At 45.9% G+C, this 25895-nt stretch overlaps 1 protein-coding gene and 1 long non-coding RNA gene across 19 annotated transcripts in view; one reads left to right on the top strand and one right to left on the bottom strand.

The window, feature by feature from the left end:
- The window catches only part of LOC308184728 (transcription factor RFX3-like), a 248621-nt gene that overhangs the window by 53492 nt on the left and 169234 nt on the right, over positions 1–25895 (top strand). For 5 of the 17 annotated variants that reach the window (XM_080572114.1, XM_080572112.1, XM_080572115.1 and 2 more), the window contains exons 2-3: positions 18035–18249; positions 25011–25135. The exons of 4 other annotated variants lie outside the window; for them this stretch is intronic. In XM_080572114.1, coding sequence (XP_080428240.1) covers positions 25019–25135 — 117 coding nt within the window. In that variant the 5' untranslated portion in view covers positions 18035–18249; positions 25011–25018. Of the gene's footprint in view, positions 1–18034; positions 18250–25010; positions 25136–25895 lie in introns of those variants that run through there. 8 more of the 17 variants (XM_080572130.1, XM_080572126.1, XM_080572129.1 and 5 more) reach the window with 5 other exon arrangements.
- Positions 74–13038, bottom strand: LOC308184895. 2 transcript variants are annotated; one of them, XR_013943013.1, is made up of 2 exons: positions 9815–13038; positions 74–5972 (listed from the first exon to the last, which is right to left on the bottom strand). It is a non-coding gene; the product is annotated as an uncharacterized lncRNA (long non-coding RNA). The 2 variants fall into 2 exon arrangements; XR_013943014.1 differs by having other exon boundaries at positions 74–5670.

Genomic DNA, 25895 nt, shown 5'->3' with positions numbered 1-25895 from the left:
CTGGAATAGGCAGCCCAGGGAAGTGGTTGAGTCAGCATCCTTGGAGGTCTTCAAGAAATGTGTAGATGTAGAACTTAGTAGCATGGTATGGTGGACTTGTCAGTACTATGTTAAAGGTTGGGCTAGATGATCTTAGAGGTCTTTTCCAACCTGAATGATTCTATGTTCTAGTCATGAAGTCAGTAAATGAAGGCTAATGAATTTATGACCGAAGTCCTTCAGAGTGGATCAATCTCCAAGAAAAGTTTTGGAACTCTGATGTTTATGTCTTTATCTTCAGTTCACGGTGATCCTTAACATTATCAAAGAGTGCAATAAAAGAAATTTTAAAATTCATTGTGAAAACAGGTTGACTGTACCATTATTTTTAGCACTGGGGTCTAGATTTGCTGTGATGTATTACATTTTTAGTACAATTCAGCTTTTTTAATTTTGGAGATTATATCCCTCTATTTAATGGATGGAATTGTATCACCATGGAAAGGCAAATCCTAAAGATAGTACAAGAAGATTATTTGGTGTATTTTAACTTTATTCTTCTATCCATATCCCTCCCTCATTTTGGGACCACAAATCCATGGGACCCGATGGAATGCACCCACAGGTGCTGAGGGCGCTGGCCGATATTACTAGGCCACTCTCCATCATCTTTGAAAGGTCGTGCAGAACAGGAGAGGTGCCTGAGGACTGGAAGAAAGGCTATGTCACGCCAGTCTTCAAAAAGGGCAAGAAGGAGGACCCGGGCAACTAGAGGCCAGTCAGCCTCACCTCCATCCCTGGAAAGGTGTTGGAGCAGCTCATCCTGGAGGTCATCTCCAAGCATGTGCAGGATAAGAAGGTGATCAGGAATAGTCAGCATGGGTTCACCAAGGGGAAGGTATTTATAAAAACAGAATCATAGAATCATAGAATATCCCGAGTTGGAAGGGACCCATAAGGATCATCAAGTCCAACTCCTGGCACCACACAGGTCTACCCAAAATTTGAGACCATATAACTAAGTGCACAGTCCAAACGCTTCTTAAACTCTGACAGGCTTGGTGCAGTGACTACTTCACTGGGGAGCCTGTTCCAGTGTGCGACCACCCTCTCGGTGAAGAACCTCTTCCTGATGTCTAGCCTAAACCTCCCCTATCACAGCTTGACCCCATTCCCACGGGTCCTATCACTGGTGATTAAGGAGAAGAGATCAGCGCCTGCCTCCCAACTTCCCCTTCCAAGGAAATTGTAGGCTGCGATGAGCTCCCCCCTCAGCCTCCTCTTCTCCAGGCTGACCTGGCCCAGTGACCTCAGCCGCTCCTCATATGTCTTCCCCTCTAGGCCCTTCACCATCTTCGTCGCCCTCCTCTGGACACTCTCCAGCAGTTTAATGTCCTTTTTGTACTGTGGTGCCCAGAACTGCACACAGTACTCGAGGTGAGGCCGCACCAGCGCAGAGTAGAGCGGGACAATCACTTCCCTCGACTGACTAGCGATGCCGTGCTTGATGCACCCCAGGATACGGTTGGCCCTCCTGGCTGCCAGGGCACACTGCTGGCTCATATTCAACTTGCTGTCAACCACAACCCCCAGATCCCTCTCTGCGGGGCTGCTCTCCAGCGTCTCGTCGCCCAGTCTGTATGTATAGCCAGGGATGCCCCGTCCCAGATGCAGGACCCGGCACTTGCTTTTGTTAAACTTCATGTGGTTGGTGATTGCCCAGCTCTCCAATCTGTCCAGATCTCTCTGCAACGCCTTTCCACCCTCAGCCGAGTCCACAACTCCTCCAAGTTTGGTGTCGTCGGCAAATTTGCTCAAAACACCTTCTAGTCCTACATCCAAATCATTTATAAAAACATTGAAGAGGACTGACCCTAAAATGGAGCCCTGGTGGACCCCACTAGTGACCATCCGCCAGCCTGATGTAGCACCATTTACCACAACCCTTTGAGCCCTGCCCGTCAGCCAATTGCTCACCCATCGTATGATGTTTTTATCTAGCTGCATGCTGGACATTTTGTCCAGTAGGATCCTATGGGAAACCGTGTCAAAAGCTTTGCTGAAATCCAAAAAGATCACATCAGCTGGTTTCCCTTGATTGACTAGATGGGTGATCTTATCATAAAAGGAAATCAAATTTGTTAACCAGGACTACCCCTCGTGAACCCATGTTGGCTGTGACCTATGACTGCGCTGTCCCCCCGGTGTGCTTCAATAACTCCCAGGATAATCTTCTCCATAATTTTACCAGGCACTGACGTGAGACTGACAGGCCTGTAGTTGCCAGGGTCTTCTTTCTTGCCCTTCTTGAAAATTGGCACAACATTTGCCAGCTTCCAATCTACTGGGACCTCTCCAGATTCCCAAGATCGTTGAAAAATAATTGAGAGAGGTCCCGCGATGACATCAGCCACCTCTTTAAGCACCCTGGGATGAATCCCATCCGGACCCATGGACTTGTATGGATCATGAAATTATTAGGGTTTTGGTTGGTCATAGAATTATAAAATAGCCCGAGTTGGAAGGGACCCTCAAGGATCATTGAGTCCAACTCCTGGAAAATGTTAGTCCTACTAACATTGGAGACACATGCTGTGAGAAAAATCTCAATAATTTTCTTCAGACAGGATCTTCTGTGAAGCTATTTTATTTGTGATTGCAATGGCGGGCGTCCTGCCAATTAGGAGCGCATTATAGTAAACATATCATAACCTTTTATTCCCTATTACCCGATACCCGATTACCTCCCGTTTCCTCATTGGCTGAGTACTACAGGTTCACAAGCTACTCAACGCTCCTCTATACCATATATGAACACTTTTTTTGATCAGCCCTTTAACTTCTCCTTTTTCCTTTTTTTAGTCCCTTTCTTATGTTTTGAAAACTTGTGATCTTTGTTTTACTGTTCGCACACTGCTCATCCTGTTTTTCTCGAGCTTCTACCTTATTTTGGAACAGTGAGGCCTTCTACTGTCCACTTATCTACTTAGCATTTCTCCTTGTTATGACTACACAGTTACCTTTGAATACAGAAAAGTAATTCTCTACTGCAAAAACACAACTTAGTTTCTCACAATTCCCCCCCTCTTCTTTTCTTACTCCTACTGTTGTTTTTGCACCTCTTCACATACCGCACTCTTGAGTTTATCCAAAATTAAGGTGCAATACTCTTCTTCGGATGTCACGGGGGATGACAGATATACAATGCCAGTATTATTACAATGCCAACAAATAGTTGTTTGAGCCAATTCTATTCAGGTAACCACGAAGTTAGTTTCTCCCAAACGTTTCTAAATCCCCAGGAAGTGTCATCATGAGCTACTCTATTTAGGATCTTGTTTGTTTGTGTTTTTTTTTTCCCAAATATTTTTGAGATCAGTAAAATTCGTCCCATTTGATCTACATATATACAGCAACTAGTAATAATTACAGTGCACGCTCCTCCTTATGAGGTTATTAATAAATCTAATACCATTCGATTCTAGAGTACTATTTTTGCAAACTTGCTATCTCCTTTTTCTTGCATCCAGACTGTTATTTTCTATTTCTTCAGTTATAGCTGAGATATTTACAATAGCTTTTTCTAATTCACTCACCCCTAACCGAGGTAAAAACCACCTTGAAAAACTGTGAAATGCTAGAGAATTTTACTAGAGGATTATCTGGAGTCCGCTTAATTCTGCGTGTGGTCTCAAGGGGGCTTTGGCTTTGTGTGTCTTCAACAATAGTTACATTTGGAATTATTGCCTCCAGGGTACAAGCTCCCTTCCATCCTAGGGGCAACACCTTCCTGGCTTTATTGCCACATAGCCAGTACCACCCCTTGCCATTCGGGACAGGCCATCCGGTTACAGGATTCTCATTTGTATCTGGTGTGCATTATGTATATTAGCATTCCCATAGCTACCATATTCGGTACAGTATGGATTATTCCCTACTTCACGGATAATATTTCCACACCCAGGGTCAGTAATATTGCCCCCTGAGTTTTCTATCAATGTTTTTTAAAAGTCACCTTTGATAACACGGTGTATTGTAGCCAGGATTATGTATAGGGAGCTCAACCTCAAAATCTGTTCCTTCCCGGGACTGAGTATGATCTGTCGTTTTTAGAAATCTAGAGAATCCAGACACAGTTGCTGCTGGAAATAGCAAGGCCTTTTCAGTCTTTCTAGGCATCTGGGTGCAAATCCAACAATTATTTTGAGATAGAACTCGAGAGATGTTCTGGATTAATTGGAAATGCTAATTTTTCCCTCCATCCTATCACTACTCCATTGAGAATAGGTATTACTAAGATAAACTTAAAATTTGCCAGCGACACCAAACTTGGAGGAGTTGTAGACTCGGCTGAGGGTGGAAAGACCTTGCAGAGAGATCTGGACAGATTGGAGAGCTGGGCGATCACCAACCGCATGAAGTTTAACAAGAGCAAGTGCCGGGTCCTGCATCTGGGACGGGGCAACCCTGGCTATACATACAGACTGGGCGACGAGACGCTGGAGAGCAGCCCCGCAGAGAGGGATCTGGGGGTTGTGGTTGACAGCAAGTTGAATATGAGCCAGCAGTGTGCCCTGGCAGCCAGGAGGGCCAACCGTATCCTGGGGTGCATCAAGCACGGCATCGCTAGTCGGTCGAGGGAAGTGATTGTCCCGCTCTACTCTGCGCTGGTGCGGCCTCACCTCGAGTACTGTGTGCAGTTCTGGGCACCACAGTACAAAAAGGACATTAAACTGCTGGAGAGTGTCCAGAGGAGGGCGACGAAGATGGTGAAGGGCCTAGAGGGGAAGACGTATGAGGAGCGGCTGAGGTCATTTGGCCCGTTCAGGCTGAAAAAGAGGAGGCTGAGGGGAGACCTCATCGCAGTCTCCAGCTTCCTCGTGAGCGGGAGTGGAGGGGCAGGTGCCGACCTATTCTCCTTAATCACCAGTGATAGGACCCAAGGTAATAGTGTCAAGCTGAGGCAGGGGAGGTTTAGGCTAGACATCAGGAAGAGGTTCTTCACTGCGAGGTTGGTTGCACACTGGAACAGGCTCCCCAGTCACTGCACCAAGCCTGTCTGAATTTAAGAGGTGTTTGGACTGTGCACTTAGTTATATGGTCTAAAATTTTGGGTAGACCTGTGTGGTGCCAGGAGTTGGACTTGATGATCCTTATGGGTCCCTTCCAACTCGGGATATTCTATGGTTCTATGATTCTATGACTCTACATCATTTCCATTTATATATGCACCCCTTTAATAATTAAGAAAAACAATAAAAATCACAAAATAATAAGGATTCTTCTGGTGGGGATTAAATACCCCCCCTTCTCCCACTTCCAGGGAGTGCTCCCTGGAAACACTCCAGTTCTGTGTAATTCAATCCCTTTTACTCATTAATTCATTAAGAATTCTTCTAAGGAGAAGTTAAAGCTTTACAATAGATAGTTTTAACAGTTTTAACCTTAAAAGTCTTTGTTAATGCAGTCTCTCAGGTATCAGGGTTAACCGATGCTTTTACCCAGGTATGAGTCCACCCTTCCTCAGCCATTCTTCCTGTCGTCTCAGTAGTCAGGAGCACTTGGAACAGTCCGTCCCACTCAGGTTGCAGTTTCAGTTCTCTCCATGTTCGCATCAAAACACAATCTCCTGCTCGGAGTGGATGGATCAGGGCTTCCAAGGCTGGGGTTTGAGCTAACTGTCCATGGGTCCTGAGAGATGACAAAGAGGACGACAGCCCGAGTATATAGTTCTTAAGAAAAGCATCTTTTGTCTCAAATTGAGGTAATTCATTCCCTTTGTCCAGGTACAGCAATCCAAATAATATTTCATATGGTGAAACTCCCACATCTTTTCTTGGTGCAGTTTGAATTCACAGAAGTGCCAAAGGTAAGCACTTCGTTTGGGGAAGCCGAGTTTCCAGAACTTAGTCAATTGCTTCTTTACTGTCTGAACCTCTCCACCCTTCCAGAAGGGGGAGGATGCCAAGGAGTGTGAAATTTCCACTTGATTCCTAGAGTCCACATTAGCCCTTGTAATATTTCTGACATAAAGTGACTTCCTTGATCAGAGTCAATATTTTCAACAATTCCATACTCGGGAGTTATTTGTTCTAGAATTACTTTAGTGACTATGTTCGCAGTAGCAGATACTGAAGGGAAAGCTTCCACCCACCCTGACAAATGATCGACCAAGACTAATAAGTATTTAAATCTACCTACTCCAAGGAGTTCTGTAAAATCTACCTGTACATTTTGGAAGCGTTGAATTCCTGGTTCTCGCCCCCCTTGGTCTGACTGCAGATAATTTTCCTGTTTACCTTTTGACATACTACACAACTCCTGCAAACTTGTTCAGCCAGATTATATATATATTCCTACACATATATATTTCCATAGCACAGCATCACACATTGCTTGAATTCCCCAATGACCCTCTTGATGCAAAACAGTTAATATTTGCCTCATTATCACTTTATTCAGCATTTCTCTCCCCTCAGGGAGTATCTATTTTCCTTTGGACTTTGTGACTCCTAATTCCTTAAAAACCTCTTTGTCTTAAAAACTTTTTACTTCTTTTTAGTTTTGGGTAGGGGTAGCTCAACAATTCCCTGAATCCTCTCTGGATTTATTCTTTGTTCTCCCTCAGACACTAGATGCCCTAAATACTTGACTTCTCTTTCTACATATTGCAATTTATTTTCCAGTACTTTCAAGCCCTGCTTTCCCAGAAAGTTGAATAGCTTGTTAGTGGCTTCCTTCACAACTGTTTTCTCCTGTCCTGACAATAAAAGATCATCCACATATTGTAACAGTAACACCTCCTAGGGAGGTTGGAATTGCTCCAAAATTTGTTCTAGAACTTGCCCAAATAAATCGGTGGCCCTGTAAACCCCTGAGGTAAAATTGTCCATCTGTATTGTTGCTTCTGCTCCATTTCAGGGTCTTTCCAGTCAAAGGTGAATATATCTTTGCTCCCAGGGCCTGAGAGCACTCACTTAATAACACTGTTATTCCAGTCTAACAATTTACTATTTGAATGCCCAATTTCATCATGAAATCCTTTCCCAACAAGTTAGTCCCTGCCTCGGGTACATACAATAATTGCCCAGTGATCATTCTATCCCTAGTCTCAGCTTGGTGTCCCCAAAAAGTAGCACTGTTATCCCAGTCCCTTCTACCCCCATCACATTTAGGGTTTCGTTAGTTAATTTAATCCCTGATACTTCACAGGCCAGTAATGACCTAGCTGCCCCAGTGTATTGGGTTCACATGGCAAGGTTCTGGTAGCAGGGGGGCTGCAGTGGTAGCCCCTGTGAGAAGAATCCAGCAGCTGCCCCGTGTTAGATAAGGGCAGTTTCAGCTGGCTCCAAAGGGGCCCACCCCTGCCCAGAGCCAAGCCATGATCAATGCAGTTTGTGCGTCTGTGAGAGCACATCCAAGAAAAGGAAAAAAAAAAAAACTGCTGCACAACAGCAGCAGGGAGAGTGAGGAGTGAGAAACCTCCCTGCAGACATCAAAGTCAGTGCAGAGGAGGGGGAGTGCAGTGCAGAGGTGCTCCAGGTGCCGGAGCTGAAGCCCCCCCTCGGCCCACAGAGAGGGCCCTGGTGGGGAAGGCAGAACCCCCACAGCCCATGGTGTACCACAGCAGAGCACGTCTCCATGCTGCAGCCTGTGGAGAGGAGCATATGCAGGAGCAGGTGATTGGGGGGGGGGATGGGGGAGGTGGCCCCCAGGGGGTCACAAGCCGGACCAACCCGCTACTGATGCATAGATCCCACAGCGCAGACCCACACCTGGAGCAGCTCCCAAAGAGCCTGTTTTTCGCTGCCTGTGGAGAAACCCACACAGGACCAGCCCAGGAAGGTTGGCACCCCACGAGAGGGACCCCACACCAGAGCAGGGGAGAGGGTGACCGTGAGGGAGCAGTGGAAACGAAGCACCATGGGCCGACTGCAGCCCCTGCTGCCGGCCCCGCCCCACGCCACTCAGGGCAGGGAAGAGGTGGAAGAGAGTGGACGGGGAAAGGTGCCCCCAGCTTGTTTCTCTGTTTCTCTCCGCTCCAGCTCATCAGCAATAGGTAATAAATTTTATTAATTTTTTATTGACGTTATTATTTTTTATTAATTTTATTAATCTTCCTATGCTAAGTCTGTTTTGCCCGCAACGATAATTGTAGAGTGATCCCCATTGAGGTACACTTGAGGAGCCCTTGAGGTACACTTTTTCATTTATCAGGGAACTAGCTTTCTGAAAAGTCCCAACTCCCTTATTCTGAATTTATAACAGCAATCTCTCCTCCTTCTTCCACTCCGGATATTCCTATTTGAAGTGGCTGGCCCGGCCACACTTAAAACATCTTCTCAAAGCCTGTCCCTGCTAGGATTTAGACTACAACACAGGTAGCTTTCCTTGCCCGCCATTCCTTCATCTCTCTTCCTCTCCTTTCCATCCTGGGCCTGATTCCTCCCTGAAGTCCCTCTATCTCCAGCCCTCTGCTTCACTACCCAGTACGCTGTGTTTGTTTCATTTTTGCCATTTGTTTCGCGCTCTACTTTTCCTTCTCATCTCCCCTCCTGGCATACACCTTCATACTACCTACACTGTTCACTCCACCCTCCCACCTTCTGGAGCTTTTTCTGCGTATCTGGCCAGATATGTTTTAATCACAAAACGAACTTTCAAGAGCCCTTGGGCTACCGGGTCCTCAGGATTCATCCCCGAGTACTTTCTAATTCTGACCCTGAGTCTCTCATATGGTTTCTATGTTGTGGGTTGTTATTATCCCAGTTAGATAAGCGGATATTTCCGCTCTATCGGAATTACTCTCGGTTTTGGGGGGGAGAGTGTTAGTTCTTTCCCATTCTTGCATAGCTGCCTGCCGAATCATTCCCCTCCTAAACATTCTTCTCCAGGGAATAACATACTCAAGATTGACATTTCCCCCCCAGGAATACAAATTAGGCCTTAGAAACGGATTTGACTGTTCTGCTAGGCCCTCAATTAAAGACTTCATTTCCTTCTTAAAACTCCTAACCTCTCTGCTGGTAAGGGGGGAGTGGCATCAGCCCCCGCACGACCCCGAGGCCCCACCAGGACCCGCCCCGCCTCCCCGGCGCAACTTCTCCAGGGACAGTGTCAATTGTAGTCCCTGTCTTCCCTCATGGAGCAGCTGCCGCTGCCTCCGGAGCAATATTAGGATTATAGGAAGCATAACTTGATTCCTCCTCCCAAAAACTGAACCTTATTGTTTACATATAAATTTCAAGCCTGAATTTTCATCAGACCCGTATTTTGGCCAAAATACTGAAGTTCCTTTTATTGGCTTTTTAGGCCAGACAATTACACAATACCTAACCATTTTAAAATATTTATTTATTTTTTAAAATCTTTTTCCCTAGTTTTTGGGTTGTTTTTCCAAATCCTTATCATTCTCTCCAAAGGGCTATCTTTAGGCACAATCCCGGGGTCTCCACCCCCACCCTGCTGACTCTTGGAACCCTTAATCCCCATCTCTTCCTGACGTGCTGCTGTGGACTTTACCACCCACAGGGTACCACACGCCTTCACCTAGGATTAGGACAGAGGTGGGTTGTACTGCCGAGCACTTCACCTCACCGTGCTCGGGGTACCGTACACCTAAGGGCCCAAACCCCTGAGACTCTCTTTCGCTCGTCTGTCTTTTGCTTCGTCCTTCTCCGGCCAAGGGGACTTGGTTCGTCCCCTCACGGGACTACAGAATCTCATGGACTGGGACTCCACACTTGCTTTGCACTAAAAGTGCGTCTCATTCACACTCCACACAAGAGTCTCCCCAAACCCACCCCGGGGCAATATACGGTAAAGTTTGCCTTACCTCGGTCCGTGCACGGACTTCCCAGTCCGGGTTATCAGCAGTTATCCCTGTGTCTGTGCTGTGTCTGTGCTGGCCTTCCTTCTCCCCAGTGCTTCGCAGAGCCTGTCTTCAGATTAACAGTCTCGGTCCTTTGCCGGCCATCCCGAGACAACCCACCACCATCGACGGGACCGCTGAAATCAGCGGGGTGCACCTTCCTGTCTGTGGCGGCAAGAACTCTTCGGTAGGCAACAAGATCCCGGACGAGCCCCCAAATTGTGAGAAAAATCTCAATAATTTTCTTCAGACGGGATCTTCTGTGAAGCTATTTTATTCCAAAAAGAAAACAAAGCTTCAAGGCCAGAGGGTCAATATCCAAGACTAAGATATAATCATAGAAGGGTAAATGGGGTTTATCACATTCTGGGTTGGGGGATGGGTGAGAGAGAGTTTTAAACAGCAACTTACTTTCCGTTTTACTTTTAGCCCTCTGATTTTTAGAGCAACAAAGTGTTTTTTCTGGGTTAGTTAAACTTACTGATACTTGGTACTATGCATCCCATGTGGTGTTTACAGAGCTGGCAGTATAAAGCAGAAGATAAGCACATCAGAGCTTCCATGAAATTATTAGGGTTTTGGGTGGTCATAGAATTATAAAATAGCCCGAGTTGGAAGGGACCCTCAAGGATCATTGAGTCCAACTCCTGGAAAATGTTAGTCCTACTAACATTGGAGACACATGCTGTGAGAAAAATCTCAATAATTTTCTTCAGACAGGATCTTCTGTGAAGCTATTTTATTTGTGATTGCAATGGCGGGCGTCCTGCCAATAGGAGCGCTTTATAGTAAACATATCATAACCTTTTATTCCCTGTTACCCGACACCTCATTACCTCCCCTGTTTCCTCATTGGCTGAGTACTACAGGTTCACAAGCTACTCAACGCTCCTCTATACCATATATGTGAACATTTTTTTTGTTCGACCCTTTAATTTCTCCTTTTTCCTTTTTTTTTTTTCTCCTTTCTTATGTTTACAGAACTTGTAATCTTTGGTTTTTTTACTGTTCTCACACTGCTCATCCTGTTTTTCTCGAGCTTCTACCTTATTTTGGAACAGTGAGGCCTTCTACTGTCCACTTATCTACTTAGCATTTCTCTTTGTTATGACTACACAACTACCTTGGAATACAGAAGGTTAGTTTTCTACTGCAAAAACACGCTCTACTTCGAAAACATGTTCTACTGCAAAAATACACTTACTTTGAAAACATGTTCAACTGCAAAAACACAACTTAGTTTCTCACAATGCCCTTGTCAGAATAGGTCCTAACAAAATTCAGTGTAATCCTAGAGGAGTCTATTAAATTCTGTCCAAGAGCAATTTTTCCTACTTGTTCTTCTCCACTATTAACTCATATACTTCAAAAGGAAAATCTTAACTTCATTGTTAACCTAAGGAAGAATTAATATGAAAATCTGAATTCTGAAGAAAACACAGCACTTTGAATAAGACTTTTCAAGTGTGTGTATTTGGCTTACATGGCAAAGACTTGGTAGCAGGGGGCTGCAGGGATGGCCTCTGTGAGAAGAGCCCAGGAGCTGCCCCATGTTAGATAAGAGCCAGTTTCAGCCAGCTCCAAAAGGGACCTGCTGCTGGCCAGAGGTGAGACACGAACAACTCTGGTTGCGCCTCTGTGAGAGCAGATTTAAGAAAAGGAAAAAACAGCTGTGCAACAGCAGTTGGGAGAGAGGAGCAAAAAAAATGGGAGAGAAACAATGAGGCAGACACCAAGGTCAGTGAAGAAGGAGGGGGAGGAGGTGCTCCAGGTTCGGAAGCAGAAGTTCCCCTATGGCCTGTGGAGAGGACCATGGTGAAGCAGGTTGTCCCCCTGCAGCCCATGGTGTACTATGGCGGAGCAGATCTACGCACTGCAGCCCATGGAGTAGCCGACAGTGGAGCAGGTGGATGTGGCCTGAAGGAGGCTGCCACCCATGGAGAGCCCCCACAGGAGCAGACTCAAGGCCAGACCTGCAGCCGGTGGAGAGGAGCCCATGGTGGAGCACGTGATCTGGCAGAGGCCACTGCTTGTGGGGGACCAGTTCAGGGCTCCCCAGTACAAGAGGAACATAGAGCTACTAGAGCTACATATAACTACTAGAGTGAGTTCAGAGGAGGGCTGCGAAGATGATTAGAGGACTGGAGCACCTCTCGTACGAGGACAGGCTGAAAGAACTGGGCCTGTTTAGCCTGGAAAAGAGAAGAATGAGGGGAGACCTCATCAATGTATATAAATATCTGAAGGGAGGGTGTCAAGAGGATGGAGCCAGTCTCTTTTCAGTGGTGCCTAGCAACAGGATGAGAGGCAAGGGGCACAAACTGAAGCACAGGTGGTTCTGGCTGAATATGAAGGGGCACTTCATTACTGTGAGGGTGACAGAGCACTGGAACAAGTTGCCCAGAGAGGTTGTGGAGTCTCCTTCTCTGGAGATATTCAAAACCTGCCTGGATGCCATCCTGCGCAATGTGCTCTGGATGATCACAGAATCGTCTAGGTTGGAAGAGACCTCCAAGATCACCCAGTCCAACCTCTGAGCTAACGCTAACAAGTCCTCCACTAAACCATATCACTAAGCTCAACATCTGAACGTCTCTTAAAGACCTCCAGGGATGGTGACTCAACCACTTCCCTGGGCATCCCATTCCAATGCCTAACAACCCTTTCAGTAAAGAAGTTCTTCCTAATATCCAACCTAAACCTCGCCTGGCGCAACTTTAGCCCATTCCCCCTCGTCCTGTCACCAGGCACGTGGGAGAATAGACCAACCCCCACCTTGCTACAGCGTCCTTTAAGGTACCTGTAGAGAGCGATAAGGTCGCCCCTGAGCCTCCTCTTCTCCAGGATGAACAGTCCCAGCTCCCTCAGCCGCTCCTCGTAAGACTTGTTCTCCCTACCCCTCACCAGCCTCGTCGCCCTTCTCTGGACTCTCTCGAGCACCTCGACGTCCTTCTTATAGTGAGGGGCCCAAAAATGAACACAGTACTCGAGGTGTGGCCTCACCAGAGCCCAGTACAGGGGGACAATCACTTCCCTAGACCTGCTGGCCACACTGCTTCTGATACAAGCCAGGATGCTGTTGGCCTTCTTGGCCACGTGAGCACACTGCTGGCTCATATTCAGCCGACTATCAACCAGTACTCCCAGGTCCTTCTCTGCCAGGCAGCTTTCCAACCACTCATCTCCCAGCCTGTAGCACTGCTTGGGGTTGTTACGCCCCAGATGCAGGACCCGGCACTTGGCCTTGTTGAACTTCATACAGCTGACGTCAGCCCATTGGTCCAGCCTATCCAGATCCTCCTGCAGAGCCTTCCTACCCTCGAGCAGATCGACACATGCACCTAACTTGGTGTTGTCTGCCAGCTTACTGAGGGTGCACTCAATCCCCTCATCCAGATCATCGATAAAGATATTGAAGAGGACTGGCCCCTGTACTGAGCCCTGGGGGACTCCACTAGTGACCGGCCTCCAACTGGATTTGACTCCATTCACCACAACTCTTTGGGCCTGGCTATCCAGCCAGTTTTTAACCCAGTGAAGCGTACACCAGTCCAAGCCACGAGCAGCCAGTTTTTTGAGGAGAATGTTGTGGGAAACGGTGTCAAAAGCCTTACTGAAATCAAGGTAGACCACATCCACAGACTTTCTGACATCCACTAAGCGTGTCACTTTGTCATAGAAAGAGATCAGGTTTGTCAAGCAGGACCTGCCCTTCATAAACCCATGCTTACTGGGCCTGATCGCCTGGTTGCCCTGCAAGTGCCGCATGATGACACTCAAGATAATCTGCTCCATGAGCTTCCCTGGCACTGAGGTCAAACTAACAGGCCTATAGTTCCCCGGGTCTACCCTCCGGCCCTTCTTGTAGATGGGCGTCACATTTGCTAGCCGCCAGTCGACTGGGACCTCCCCTGATAGCCAGGAGTGCCGATAAATGATGGAAAGCGGCTTGGCCAGCTCCTCCGCCAGTTCTCTCAGTACCCTCGGGTGGATCCCATCCGGCCCCATCGACTTGCATACATCCAAGTGCTGTAGCAGGTCGCCAACAATTTCCTTGTGGATAGTGAGGGCCACATCCTGCTCCCCATCCCCTTCCACCAGCTCAGGGTACTGGGTATCCAGAGAACAACTGGTTTTGCCGCTAAAGACCCTAAATGATCCGCTAAAGCCGCTAAATGATCTGGCTCAGCAGGGGGTTTGGACTAGATGATCTTCAGAGGTCCCTTCCAACCTCGGCCATTCTGTGATTCTGTGCACACCGACACCTGGGGAACACCACTCGCAACTGGTCACCAGCTGGATTTCACTCCATTCACCACCAATATTTGGGTCCGGCCATCCAGCCAGTTGTTAACTATAGAATAGAATATAGAACCATAGAATATCCCGAGATGGAAGGGACCCACAAGGATCATCGAGTCCAACTACTGGCTCCACACTAGTCTACCCAAAAATTCAGTCGATATGACTGAGAGCATAGTCCAAACACTTCTTAAACTCCGACAGGCTTGGTGCTGTGACTACGTCCCTGGGGAGCCTGTTCCAATGCGCTTCCCTCGACCAACTAGCAAAGCCGTGCTTGATGCACCCCAGGATACGGTTGGCCCTCCTGGCTGCCAGGGCATACTGCTGGCTCATATTCAGCTTGCTGTCAACCACAACCCCCAGATCCCTCTCTGCGGGGCTGCTCTCCAGCGTCTCGTCGCCCAGTCTGTATGTATAGCCAGGGTTGCCCCGTTCCAGATGCAGGACCCGGCACTTGCTCTTGTTAAACTTCATGTGGTTGGTGATTGCCCAGCTCTCCAATCTGTCCAGATCTCTCTGCAAGGCCTTTCCACCCTCAACAGAGTCAGCAACTCTTCCCAGTTTAGTATCATCAGAAAATTTACTGAAAACACCGCCAGACTGATGTAGCCTCATTTACCATAACCCTTTGAGCCCTACCCGTCAGCCAATTGCTCACCCATCGTATGATGTTTTTATCTAGCTGTATGCTGGACATTTTGTCCAGTAGGATCCTATGGGAAACTGTGTCAAAAGCTTTGCTGAAGTCCAGAAAGATCACATCAGCTGGTTTCCCTTGATCGACTAGATGGGTGATCTTATCATAAAAGGAAATCAAATTTGTTAAACAGGACCTACCCCTTGTGAACCCATTCTGGCTGTGACCTATGACTGCGCTGTCCCCCCGGTGTGCTTCAATAACTCCCAGGATAATCTTCTCCATAATTTTACCAGGCACTGACGTGAGACTGACAGGCCTGTAGTTGCCAGGGTCTTCTTTCTTGCCCTTCTTGAAAATTGGCACAACATTTGCCAGCTTCCAGTCTACTGGGACCTCTCCAGATTCCCAAGACTGTTGAAAAGTAATTGAGAGAGATCTTGCGATGACGTCAGTCAGCTCTTTGAATACCATGGGATGAATCCCATCCGGACCCATGGACTTGTATGGATCCAGGTGGAGTAGCAAATCCCGCACACGTTCAGGGTTGGCTGGGAGTTTATCATTCCCACCGTCACGGTCCTCCAACTCAGGGCACCCGGGGTCCCGAAGCCCGTTGAAAGTCGTTCACTGCCGTTGAAGACAGAGGCAAAGAAGGCATTAAACGTCTCTGCTTTGCCTATGTCCTTGTTTGTGAGGTGACCATCCCCATCAAGTAGCGGACCTATGTTTTCTCTGGTCCTCCTTTTTGTATTCACATATTTAACTGGCCCTAAAATGGAGCCCTGGGGGACCCCACTGGGGACCGGCTGCCAGCCTGATGTAACCCCATTTACCTTAACCCTTTGAGACCTACCCGTCAGCCAATTATTCACCCAACTTATTATGTTTTTATCTAGCCATATGCTGGACATTTTGTTCAGTAGGATAAAAACTAGTAAGGAGTTTAAGTGGAAAAAAAAAATTTAAGAGAAAGTTATTTTATGAAATTTTTATTTTTTTAATTTAATACATTGTTTTTTAATTTTTTTAATTTAATAAATTAAATTTTAAAATTAACTTTAAGAGAATTAAAATTAATTCTCTTTATTTTTTTTAATAAATGATCTGGAGGAAGGACTTAAAGTTAATTTTAATTAACTGTAATTAAAAATAAAGAGAATTGTTGACACATCATATTGTTTTTACCAAGCTGTATGCTGGACATTTTGTCCAGAAGGATACTGTGAGAAACAGTATTGAAAGCTTTGCTGAAATCCAAAAAGATTACATCAACTGGCTTCCCTCAGCTAGGTGGGTGACCTTGTCATAAAAGGAAATTAAGTTAGATAAGTAGGACCTTCTCCCCCTGAACCCGTGTTGGCTGTGACCAATGACTGCATTGTCTTTCAGGTGTTTTTCAGTAACTCCCAGAATAATCTTCTCCATAATTTTCCAGGTACGGAAGTGAGACTGACAGGCCTGTAATTACCAGGGTCTTCTTTCTTGCCCTTGAAAATTGGAACAACGTTTGCCAGCTTCCATTCAACTGGGGCCTTTCCAGATTCCCAAGACTGTTGAAAAGTAATTGAGAGAGGTTTTGTGATGACATCAGCCAGCTCTTTGAGTACCCTGGGATGAATCCCATTGGGCCCCAGAGACTTGTATACATCCAGCTGGAACAGCAAATCCCACATAGGTTTGGGGTTTGCTGGGAATTTATTGTTCCCATAATCATGGTCCTGCAACTCAGGGCACCTGGGGTCCCAGGGCCATCATCAATGGTCAGGTCCACCCCTCGATCACGAGCACATCTGTATGTGGCATCCCTCCCCAGATGTCCTGATGTTTCATGGGCCCATTGAACTACAGACAGCTCACCCTTACATCCCCCGTCCAGGTCCACCTGAGCCACTTCAATTTTCGAAGCTCGATCCACCTCTTCATTGTTCTGATGTTCTTCAGTGGCACGACTCTTGGGCATGCGGGCATCTACATGACGTACCTTTACAGCCAGGTTTTCTATGCAGGCAGCAATATCTTACCACAGGGTAGCAGCCCAGATAGGTTTACCTCCGTGCTGCCAGTTGCTCTGTTTCCATTGCTGTAACCACCCACACAGGGCATTTGCCACCATCCATGAGTCAGCGTAGAGATACGGTACTGGCCACTTTTCTCTTTCAGCAATTTCTAGGGCCAGTTGTATGGATTTCACTTCTGCATACTTACTCGACTCATCTTCCCCTTCCATGGCCTCCACAACTCGTCGTGTGGGACTCCACACAGCAGCTTTCCATTTCTGATGGCTCCCTACCACGCGACAGGATCCGTCAGTGAGCAACACATACTGCTTTCTGTCTTCTGAGAACTCATTACATGGTGGTGCCTCTTTGGCATGAGTTACATCTTCGATCAATACTCCAAAATCTCTGCCTTCCGGCCAGTCCATGAGCTCTTCCAGGATTCCTGGGTGGTTGCGTTTCCCCATTTGAGCCCACTGCATAATTAAAGCTACCCACTTACTCCGCGTAGCATCAGTTGCATGGTGTTTAGTGGGGATTTTCCCTTTGAACATCCAATTTAACAGAGGTAGCCGTGGTGCCAAGAGGAGCTGTGCTTCTGTACCCACAACTTCTGAAGCAGCTCAAACCCCCCTCATATGCTGTTAATATCTCCTTTTCAGTTGGGGTGTATTTGGCTTCTGATCCTTGATAGCCCTGGCTCCAGAACCCCAGAGGTCGACCTCGAGTTTCTCCTGGGGTCTTCTGCCAGAGGCTCCAGGTGAGGCCATGTTCCCCAGCTGCAGTGTAAAGTATGTTTTGCACAGCTGGTCCTGTACAAACAGGCCCAAGGGCTACTGCACGAGCTATTTCTTGTTTGATTTCTTCAAAAGCCTGTTGTTGCTCAGGGCCCCACTCGAAATAGTTTCTCTTTTGAGTCACTCGATATAGAGGACTCCCAAGCTGACTATATCCTGGAACATGCATTCTCCAGAATGCCACAAGGCCTAGGAAAGCTTGTGTTTCCTTTTTGCTAGTTGGTGGAGACATAGCAGTTATTTTGTTGATCACATCCATTGAAATGTGGCGATATCCATCCTGCCATTTTACCCCCAAGAACTGGATTTCCTGTGCAGGTCCCTTGACCTTACTCTGTTTAATGGCAAAACCAGCTTTCAGGAGAATTTGGATTGTTTTATTCTCTTTCTCAATAACTTTTTCTGCTGTGTTGCCCCACACAATGATATCATTGATGTATTGCAGGTGTTCAGGAACTTCCCCCTGTTCCAGTGCAATCTGGATTAGTCCATGGCAAATGAGAAGCAGAGGTCCCTTCATCAGGGTCAAGACTAACATCAGCCATTCTACTGCCTCTGGGGAACTGCCCAACAGAAAACGGAGCAGCATTTTTCCTAGGAGACCCCCTTTTTGCTGCTGTGTTTCCTTGTAGTTCATGTACACAAGCGGCTAGGATTGAGGTAGGTTCACCATCCCACTTCCTCATATCTTCCCTGTGGTCACGCAGATAAGACCACAAGGTGCCACATGGTGTGTGTCCCTGCTACTCTCTCCCTCGAACAGGAAAATACCGATTCGTAATGGCTGAAATATTACTCCATGTGGGTGAGGAGGGAGATGATTGTTCTACGAGGTGGTGGAGCCTTTGGAACAGTTTCTCCATAGCCAAGATGCAGGCCCGTAGTGGAACAGAGAGATTGTCTTCATATTTTTGAAGCTGGCAGGACATAGTATACACTGTTGGTGCCATCCCCTCATCCCAATGAATTCCTGCCAGCGTACTGGCATGTGATGATGGTGCACTCCGCACAAATTTACGCCACATGGATGTTGTGCACTGGACTTCATCGGGATCTTGAGGTGTCTGGGCATTGTCCAAATCGCTATAAACCATCTCCAGCACAGCTAATTCCCGCAGATGCTGGAGACCTTTATCCATAGTGGCCCACTTGCCTACTTGATATACAATATCTTCCTTATGGGGATACCTTTCTTTCACAGCTGCCAGGAGTCGCCTCCAGAGGCTGAGAACCTGTGTCCCTCTCCCAATTACTTTGTCAATGACCCTTTCTCTAGAGAGGGATCCCAGCTGTTTGGCTTCATTGCCTTCTAATTGTTGGCTATTGGCCCCAGTGTCCCAGCATCAAAGCAGCCAGGTGAGGATGTGTTCACCTGGGTGTCGACTGTAATCCTTTCGTATTTCTCGCAACTCACTCAGGGATAGGGATCGAGTGGTTTCTGATTCCTTTATGATTTCCATCTCTTCTTCCTGCTGTTTTTGTGATGGCTCTGCTTTAGAGGTGCCTGCCTTTTCCCCTTCTCCCTCCTTCTTAGGAGAGGCTTCTTCCCTTACCAAACGAGCTGGCTTCCATTTCCATTGTTTTGACTTGACTATGGGGGCGACTGATACCATCCATAGTTGGTTGATCCTCCGGGTCAGTCACAGCATGTGTTATCTGGTCATCAGATTCAGAGACTTCCTCCCTCTCTTCAAGGTGCTGGATGATGTTAAACAGTGTTTGGTAGGAGTAAGCTAGAACCCAGCACAATGCTGCAAGCTGCCGTTCTCCGGCATTATCAGGGTCAGGGCATACGACTCTCAAACATTCTATCAGGTTTTTAGGATTTTGCACTTGTTCAGGGGTGAAGTTCAAAACTATTGGAGGAGGCACCCGTGACAGGTACCTGCCGATATCCTCCCACACACCTTGCCACCTGCCACAAGACTGTTTTGGGACAGATTCCCAGATAAGCTTTCTAAACAATCGGCTAATCTTAGAGGGAAGAGGAAACCCGTTATTCAGAATTAGAAATATCACAGTATCACAGTATCACAGATTTCTAGGTTGGAAGAGACCTCAAGATAATCGAGTCCAACCTCCGACCTAACACTAAGTACTCCACTAAACCATATCGCTAAGCTCTACATCTAAACGTCTTTTAAAGACCTCCAGGGATGGTGACTCCACCACCTCCCTGGGCAGCCCATTCCAATGCTTAATAACCCTTTCGGTAAAGAAGTACTTCCTAACATCCAACCTAAAACTCCCCTGTCGCAACTTTCGCCCATTCCCCCTCGTCCTGTCACCAGGCACGTAGGAGAACAGACCAACCCCCACCTCTCTACAGCCTCCTTTAAGGTAACTGTAGAGAGCGATAAGGTCGCCCCTGAGCCTCCTCTTCTCCAGGCTGAACAAGCCCAGCTCCCTCAGCCGCTCCTCGTAAGACTTGTTCTCCAGACCCCTCACCAGCTTGGTCGCCCTTCTCTGGACTCGCTCGAGCACGTCCATGTCCTTCCTGTAGCGAGGGGCCCAAAACTGAACACAGTACTCAAGGTGCGGCCTCACCAGAGCCGAGTACAGGGGCACAATCACTTCCCTAGACCTGCTGGCCACACTGCTTCTTATGCAGGCCAGGATGCTGTTGGTCTTCTTGGCCACCTGGGCACACTGCTGGCTCATATTCAGCTGACTATCAACCAATACTCCCAGGTCCCTCTCAGCCAGGCAGCTTTCCAGCCACTCATCTCCCAGCCTGTAGCTCTGCTTGGGGTTGTTGCGCCCCAGGTGCAGGACCCGGCACTTGGCCTTGTTGAACTTCATACAGTTGACCTCAGCCCATCGCTCCAGCCTATCCAGATCCTCCTGCAGAGCCTTCCTGCCCTCGAGCAGATCGACACACGCACTTAGCTTGGTGTCATCTGCAAACTTACTGAGGGTGCACTGGACGCCCTCATCCAGATCATCGATAAAGATATTAAAGAGGACCGGCCCCAGTACCGAGCCCTGGGGGACACCACTAGTGACCGGCCTCCAACCAGATTTGACTCCATTCACCACAACTCTTTGGGCCTGGCTATCCAGCCAGTTTCTAACCCAGCGAAGCAATATATGGGTTACACATGGATATTCAAAATACTCAGAAACTGCTGTAATTAGCCCACTGTGAAAGAAGGAGGAGGTACCATTCCTGATATTATTCATAAACTGACTTCCAGATGAGGAAAGGAAGGCAGTGTAATTCTGAATATTCTCTAAAAGAGACCAAAATTATAACAACGCAGGGTCTAAATGCCAGATTAAACTCAAGGCCGGTCTTGGCAGCACAGCGGATTTAAAAAAACGAACACAGATTGTAGCACAGTCTCGGATTGGATATAGAGGAGAAAGGAGAACATGACACGGATTGCATGACACATGATCAAACAAGCCACTATTAACAGGACACTGAACATGGTGACTGGCAAGTAAGTGTGTTAGTTGTAAGCGTTTTAATCAATTCTACTGTTATCTCAACCCTTCGAGCCCCACGTTGGGCGCCAAAAAGGACTGTGGTGGTTTTACCATGCTAGGCAGCTGAACACCACAACTGCTCTCTCCCTCCCCCTCCTTAGAAGAGGAGGGGAAGAAGTAAAGGAAAGAACAACTCACGGGTTGAGATAAGGATGATTTAATTAAAGGGAAAAAAATAATTATTAAGGAAAGATTATTATTAATTAAACAATTTAACTAAACAATTTAACTAAACAATTAACAATTTAACTAAAGGGGAAAAAGGAAAGGGGAAAAGGGAGGGGGAAAGGGAAAAAGAAACAAAACAAGTAAAGGCTATGTGGAAGTGCAGAGGAAAGAAATTACTCTCTACTTCCCACAAATGAGCGATGCTTGACCACATCCTTGAAGCAGGGCCTCAACGCACATAGCCGGTGTTCGGGAGGAGGACATACGTTTTCACGACAGCCCACCCCTCCCCTCTTCTTCCCTTTTCCACCTTTTATTGCTGAGTGTGACATCATATGGTATGGAATATCCCTTTGGTTGGTTTAGGTCAGCTGCCCTGGTGATATTCCTTTCTCACTTTTTTGCCCACCCCCTAGGGGGTTAGAGAGAGTCCTGATGCTGTGCCAGCACTGCTCAGCAGCAGACACAACACTGGTGTGATACCACTGCTGTTCTAGCTACAAGTGCAGAGCACAGCACTGTATGGACTGCTGCAGGGAAAGGGCACCATCATCAGTGCTGAAGACAGAGGTGAGGAAGGCATTAAATGTCTCTGCTTTGTATACACCCCTATTTGTGAGGTGACTGTTGTGGTTTAACCCGGCTGGCAGCTAAGCACCAGACAGCCATTTGTTCACCCCCCTGCTACGAGTGGGATGGGGGAGAGAATCGGGAAACAAAGTAAAAGCTGGTGGGTTGAGATAAAGACAGTTTATTAGGACAGAAAAGAAAGAGAAATAATAATAATGATGATAATATTAATAATAATAATATGTTCAAAGCAAGTGATATACAATGCAATTGCTTAGCACCTGCTGACCGATGCCCAGCCTGTCCCCAAACAGTGATTCCCCACACACACACATATTAATTGTTCAGCATGATGTCATATGGTTTGGAATACCCCTTTGGCCAGTTTGGGTCAGCTGTCCTGGGTCTGTCCCCTCCCAGCTCCTGCTGCACCCCTAGCCTGCTCGCTGGCAGGACAGAGCGAGAAGCTGAAAAGTCCTTGTCTTAGTGTAAGCACTGCTCTGCAACAACTAAAACATCAGTGTTATCACTATTATTCTCATCCTAAATGCTAAAACATAGCACCCTACCAGCTACAAGGAGGAAAATTAACTCTATCCTAGCTGAAACCAGGACCATCCTCATCAAGTAACGGACCAATGTTTTCTCTGGTCCTCCTTTTGCTGTTAACATATTTAGAAAAGCCCTTTTTATTGTCCCCCACAGTACTGGCCAACTTCAACTAAAATTCACCTTTCACCACCCAAATTTTCTCTCTAAAATGGTAACAGCATCTCTATTTTCCTCCCATGTCACACGACCTCGCTTCTGGTGACCACACACTTTATTTTTCATAGAATCATAGAATCATTAAGGTTGGAAAAGACCTCCAAGATCATCTGGTCCAACCATCCCCCTAGCACCAATATCACCCACTAAACCATGTCCCTACGCACCTTTTCCAGCCTTTCCTTAAACACCCCCAGGGACGGTGAGTCTACCACTTCCCTGGGCAACCTGTTCCAATGCCTGACTACTCTTTCTGAGAAGAAATTTCTCCTCATTTCCAATATGAACCTCCCCTGGTGCACCTTGAGGCCATTCCTTCTTGTCCTATCGCTCGTGAAGAGGCCGACCCCCAGCTCCCCACAACTTTCTTTCAGGTAGTTGTAGAGAGCAATAAGGTCTCCCCTGAGCCTCCTCTTCTCCAGTATAAACAACCCTAGTTCCCTCAGCCGTTCCTCATAGGACTTGTGTTCCAGGCCCTTCACCAGCTAAGGTCCTTTTTCCACCTAAGCTTCCTTCTGCCCCACCTGCTTGATTTCCAACATTTTGGAAAAGTGACCAGCACCGATGGAACTCGATGTCTTCAAAAGCCGTTTCCCAGGGGAACTTACTAATTAGTTCCCTGAGAAGCCTCATTTCTGCTCTCTCCATATCAAGGGTCGAATTTTTGCTGCCATTTTTTCTCTTGTCACTAAAGGCTTTAAATTCAACTACTTCCTGGTCACTGTGGCTAAGACAGCCACCAATCAACACTTCACCCACGTGACCCTCCCTGTTTACAAGCAAGAGATCTAGGAGGGCACCTTTCCTATTTGTTTCTCTTAGTACCTGTACCCTGATTTGAGCAGAGAGGTTGGAGTAGATGATCTCAAGAGGTCCCTTCCAACCTTAACAATTCTTTGATTCCATGAAAAATTGAGGAATTCTGTAATTACTTGTATGTATAAGTCATCTTCAGTCTTCTTTCTGATACACTAAAAGTGTATCTTATACAGTACTCTAAATACTTTATAAGGCATTTTATTTGGGGTTCTTTTTTGACCATTTCTGTGCTCTATCCAGATTTTGAATACTCCTTAAAAATGTCAGTGCCACACCATCTTGCACATTTCTGGTGTGTGCCTAAGTATTTTAATAGGAGTAAAATCACTTTCCAGTTTCTGTTTCCTGTTTATAACTCCAATGATTACATTAACACTTCCTGCTAAAGCAAGCTTACTTGAGCCACTTTTTCATTATGTCTGTTACAATGCTTTTCAAGGTCTTCTTTTCAGGTTGCAGCCCTTCATTCTATCACCTGGTAGAGATTTAACTTTGCATTTGAAGATAAGGAACTTATAGTGCAACTCAATAAACCAGAGGAAGAATAGCTTTGAAAGATGGATAGTCATTTACAAGCTGATGGGAGGACTTTTTGATTTTTCTGAATTGTTCCTGAAGCCACATAAATAAGTGAGAAAAGTTTCTGTAAATTTACATTATTAAATAAGATATTTTGAGTGTAAGTAAGGTAAGAGGAAACTAATTATTTCAGTATATAAAGATTTGAACCTTCATTTTCAGGTTCAGGGAAGAAAATAAACAGAAATTTATTTCTGGTATTGCATATTTTACCCATTGTGCTCTTACAGTACACTTTATTTGGTGTATAGTAGTTCTTTCTGAAAGCTGACAATACTGGAGGTACTATAATTTACTTTTATTGTGATTTTTATAGAAATTATTCTTCTAGTTCTTCAGAACTGTGATGAGTTGATACGAAATGTCTCCAGTGTTCAGTTTAATGCATTGATTTTTGCAAGTCTTTGTGTGAAGGCATGCTTAATTAAGAAGTAAATGTTTATATGGGCAGCTTCTAGAATTATGTTTGTACATATAGGCAGCTTAAAGTGTGTTGTCTTAATATGGTATAAGGTTTTGAGTCTCCTTTCAAAATTTGACAATAGTTGCACCTAATGTATACAAGTGTAGTTAGAAAAGAATCAGGTCTGTGAATGCATTTTTTTCTAGAAGTTATTTTACTCAAAGCAGTAAGTAGTTCTGTATGTACCTTGTTTGCAACTATATAAATGTATTTGCTGTTACAAAGCAGACTGTAAATTGTTTAAAAAAAATCTTGAAGTCCAAAGCTTATAGTATTCTCTCTTCTTGATGTGCTGCAAGCTCTAAGCAGACCTTAGATTAGACAAAGCAATAATACATAATGTGAAATTTCTAATATTTTAGGCCAAAAAGCATTTTAAGAAAATAAATTAAATGAAGTATATCCATGTACTCATGTAAGAAATAGTACAGGAAACAATCTTTAGCTAATCCCCAGATTGGTTTGGGGTAAATATTCTTCTCTTAAATCTGAATAAGGATAAGTGACAAAAAGCAAAAAAATTTGTGCTGAACTTCTAATTTTACATTTTAATTTTATTCAGAGACCACGATGCAGACATCAGAGACTGGGTCAGACACAGGTTCTACTGTGACTTTACAGACATCTGTGGCTGGCCAGGCAGCAGTGCCAACACAGGTAGTACAGCAGGTACCAGTTCAGCAACAGGTAGGTGCCTGTTAATTTTGGGAAAATAAAAAATCACAGCAAGACAGAAGGATGCATTTCAATAGGTGTAGTGAAGAACTGATTTTGTACAAGGCTGCTAAAGAAACTCTTTTCCCCTGTTTTTATCAATTTTATTTTTCTGCAACTAAAATAGCTACATAAAAAGACGTAGTTTTCAGGGTTTATTTCTTGAACTAGAATATTTGCAAACCACCAGAAATATATATGCACAATTCTAAAAGTGGATTACTATGAAATCTGTGTAATAGCTCATATAAATTTATATTAATTCAAGTTATTGAATATTCACATTGTGGTGGGTTAACCTTGGATGGCCACCAGGTATCCACCAAGCCACTCTCTCACTCCCCCTCCTCAGCAGGACAGGGGAAGAAAATTAGATGGAAAAGCTCATTGGTCAAGATAAAGACAGGGAGGTCACTCAACAATTACTGTCATGGTCAAAACAGATTCAACTTGGGGAAGATTAAGTTATTGCCCATTAATAACAGAGTAGGATAGTGAGAAACTAAAAACAAAACAAAACAAAACAAATATATACATATATAAAAACACCATCCCTCCACCCCGCACTTCTTCCCAGGCTCAACTTCACTCCTGATTCATCTACTTCCTCCCACCCAGAGTGGAGCAGGAGGGATGGGGAATGGGAGTTGCGGTCAATTCATAATGCTTTGTGTCTGCCGCTCCTTCCTCCTCACTCTCTTCCCTTACTCCAGCAAGGGGTCTCTCCCATGGG

Source organism: Anser brachyrhynchus, assembly GCF_964034855.1.
Source record: "Anser brachyrhynchus genome assembly, chromosome: W".
Classification (NCBI taxonomy): Eukaryota; Metazoa; Chordata; class Aves; order Anseriformes; family Anatidae; genus Anser; species Anser brachyrhynchus.
The sequence above is the reverse complement of the archived record's forward strand: the minus strand, read 5'-3'. Positions and strand labels throughout refer to the sequence as shown.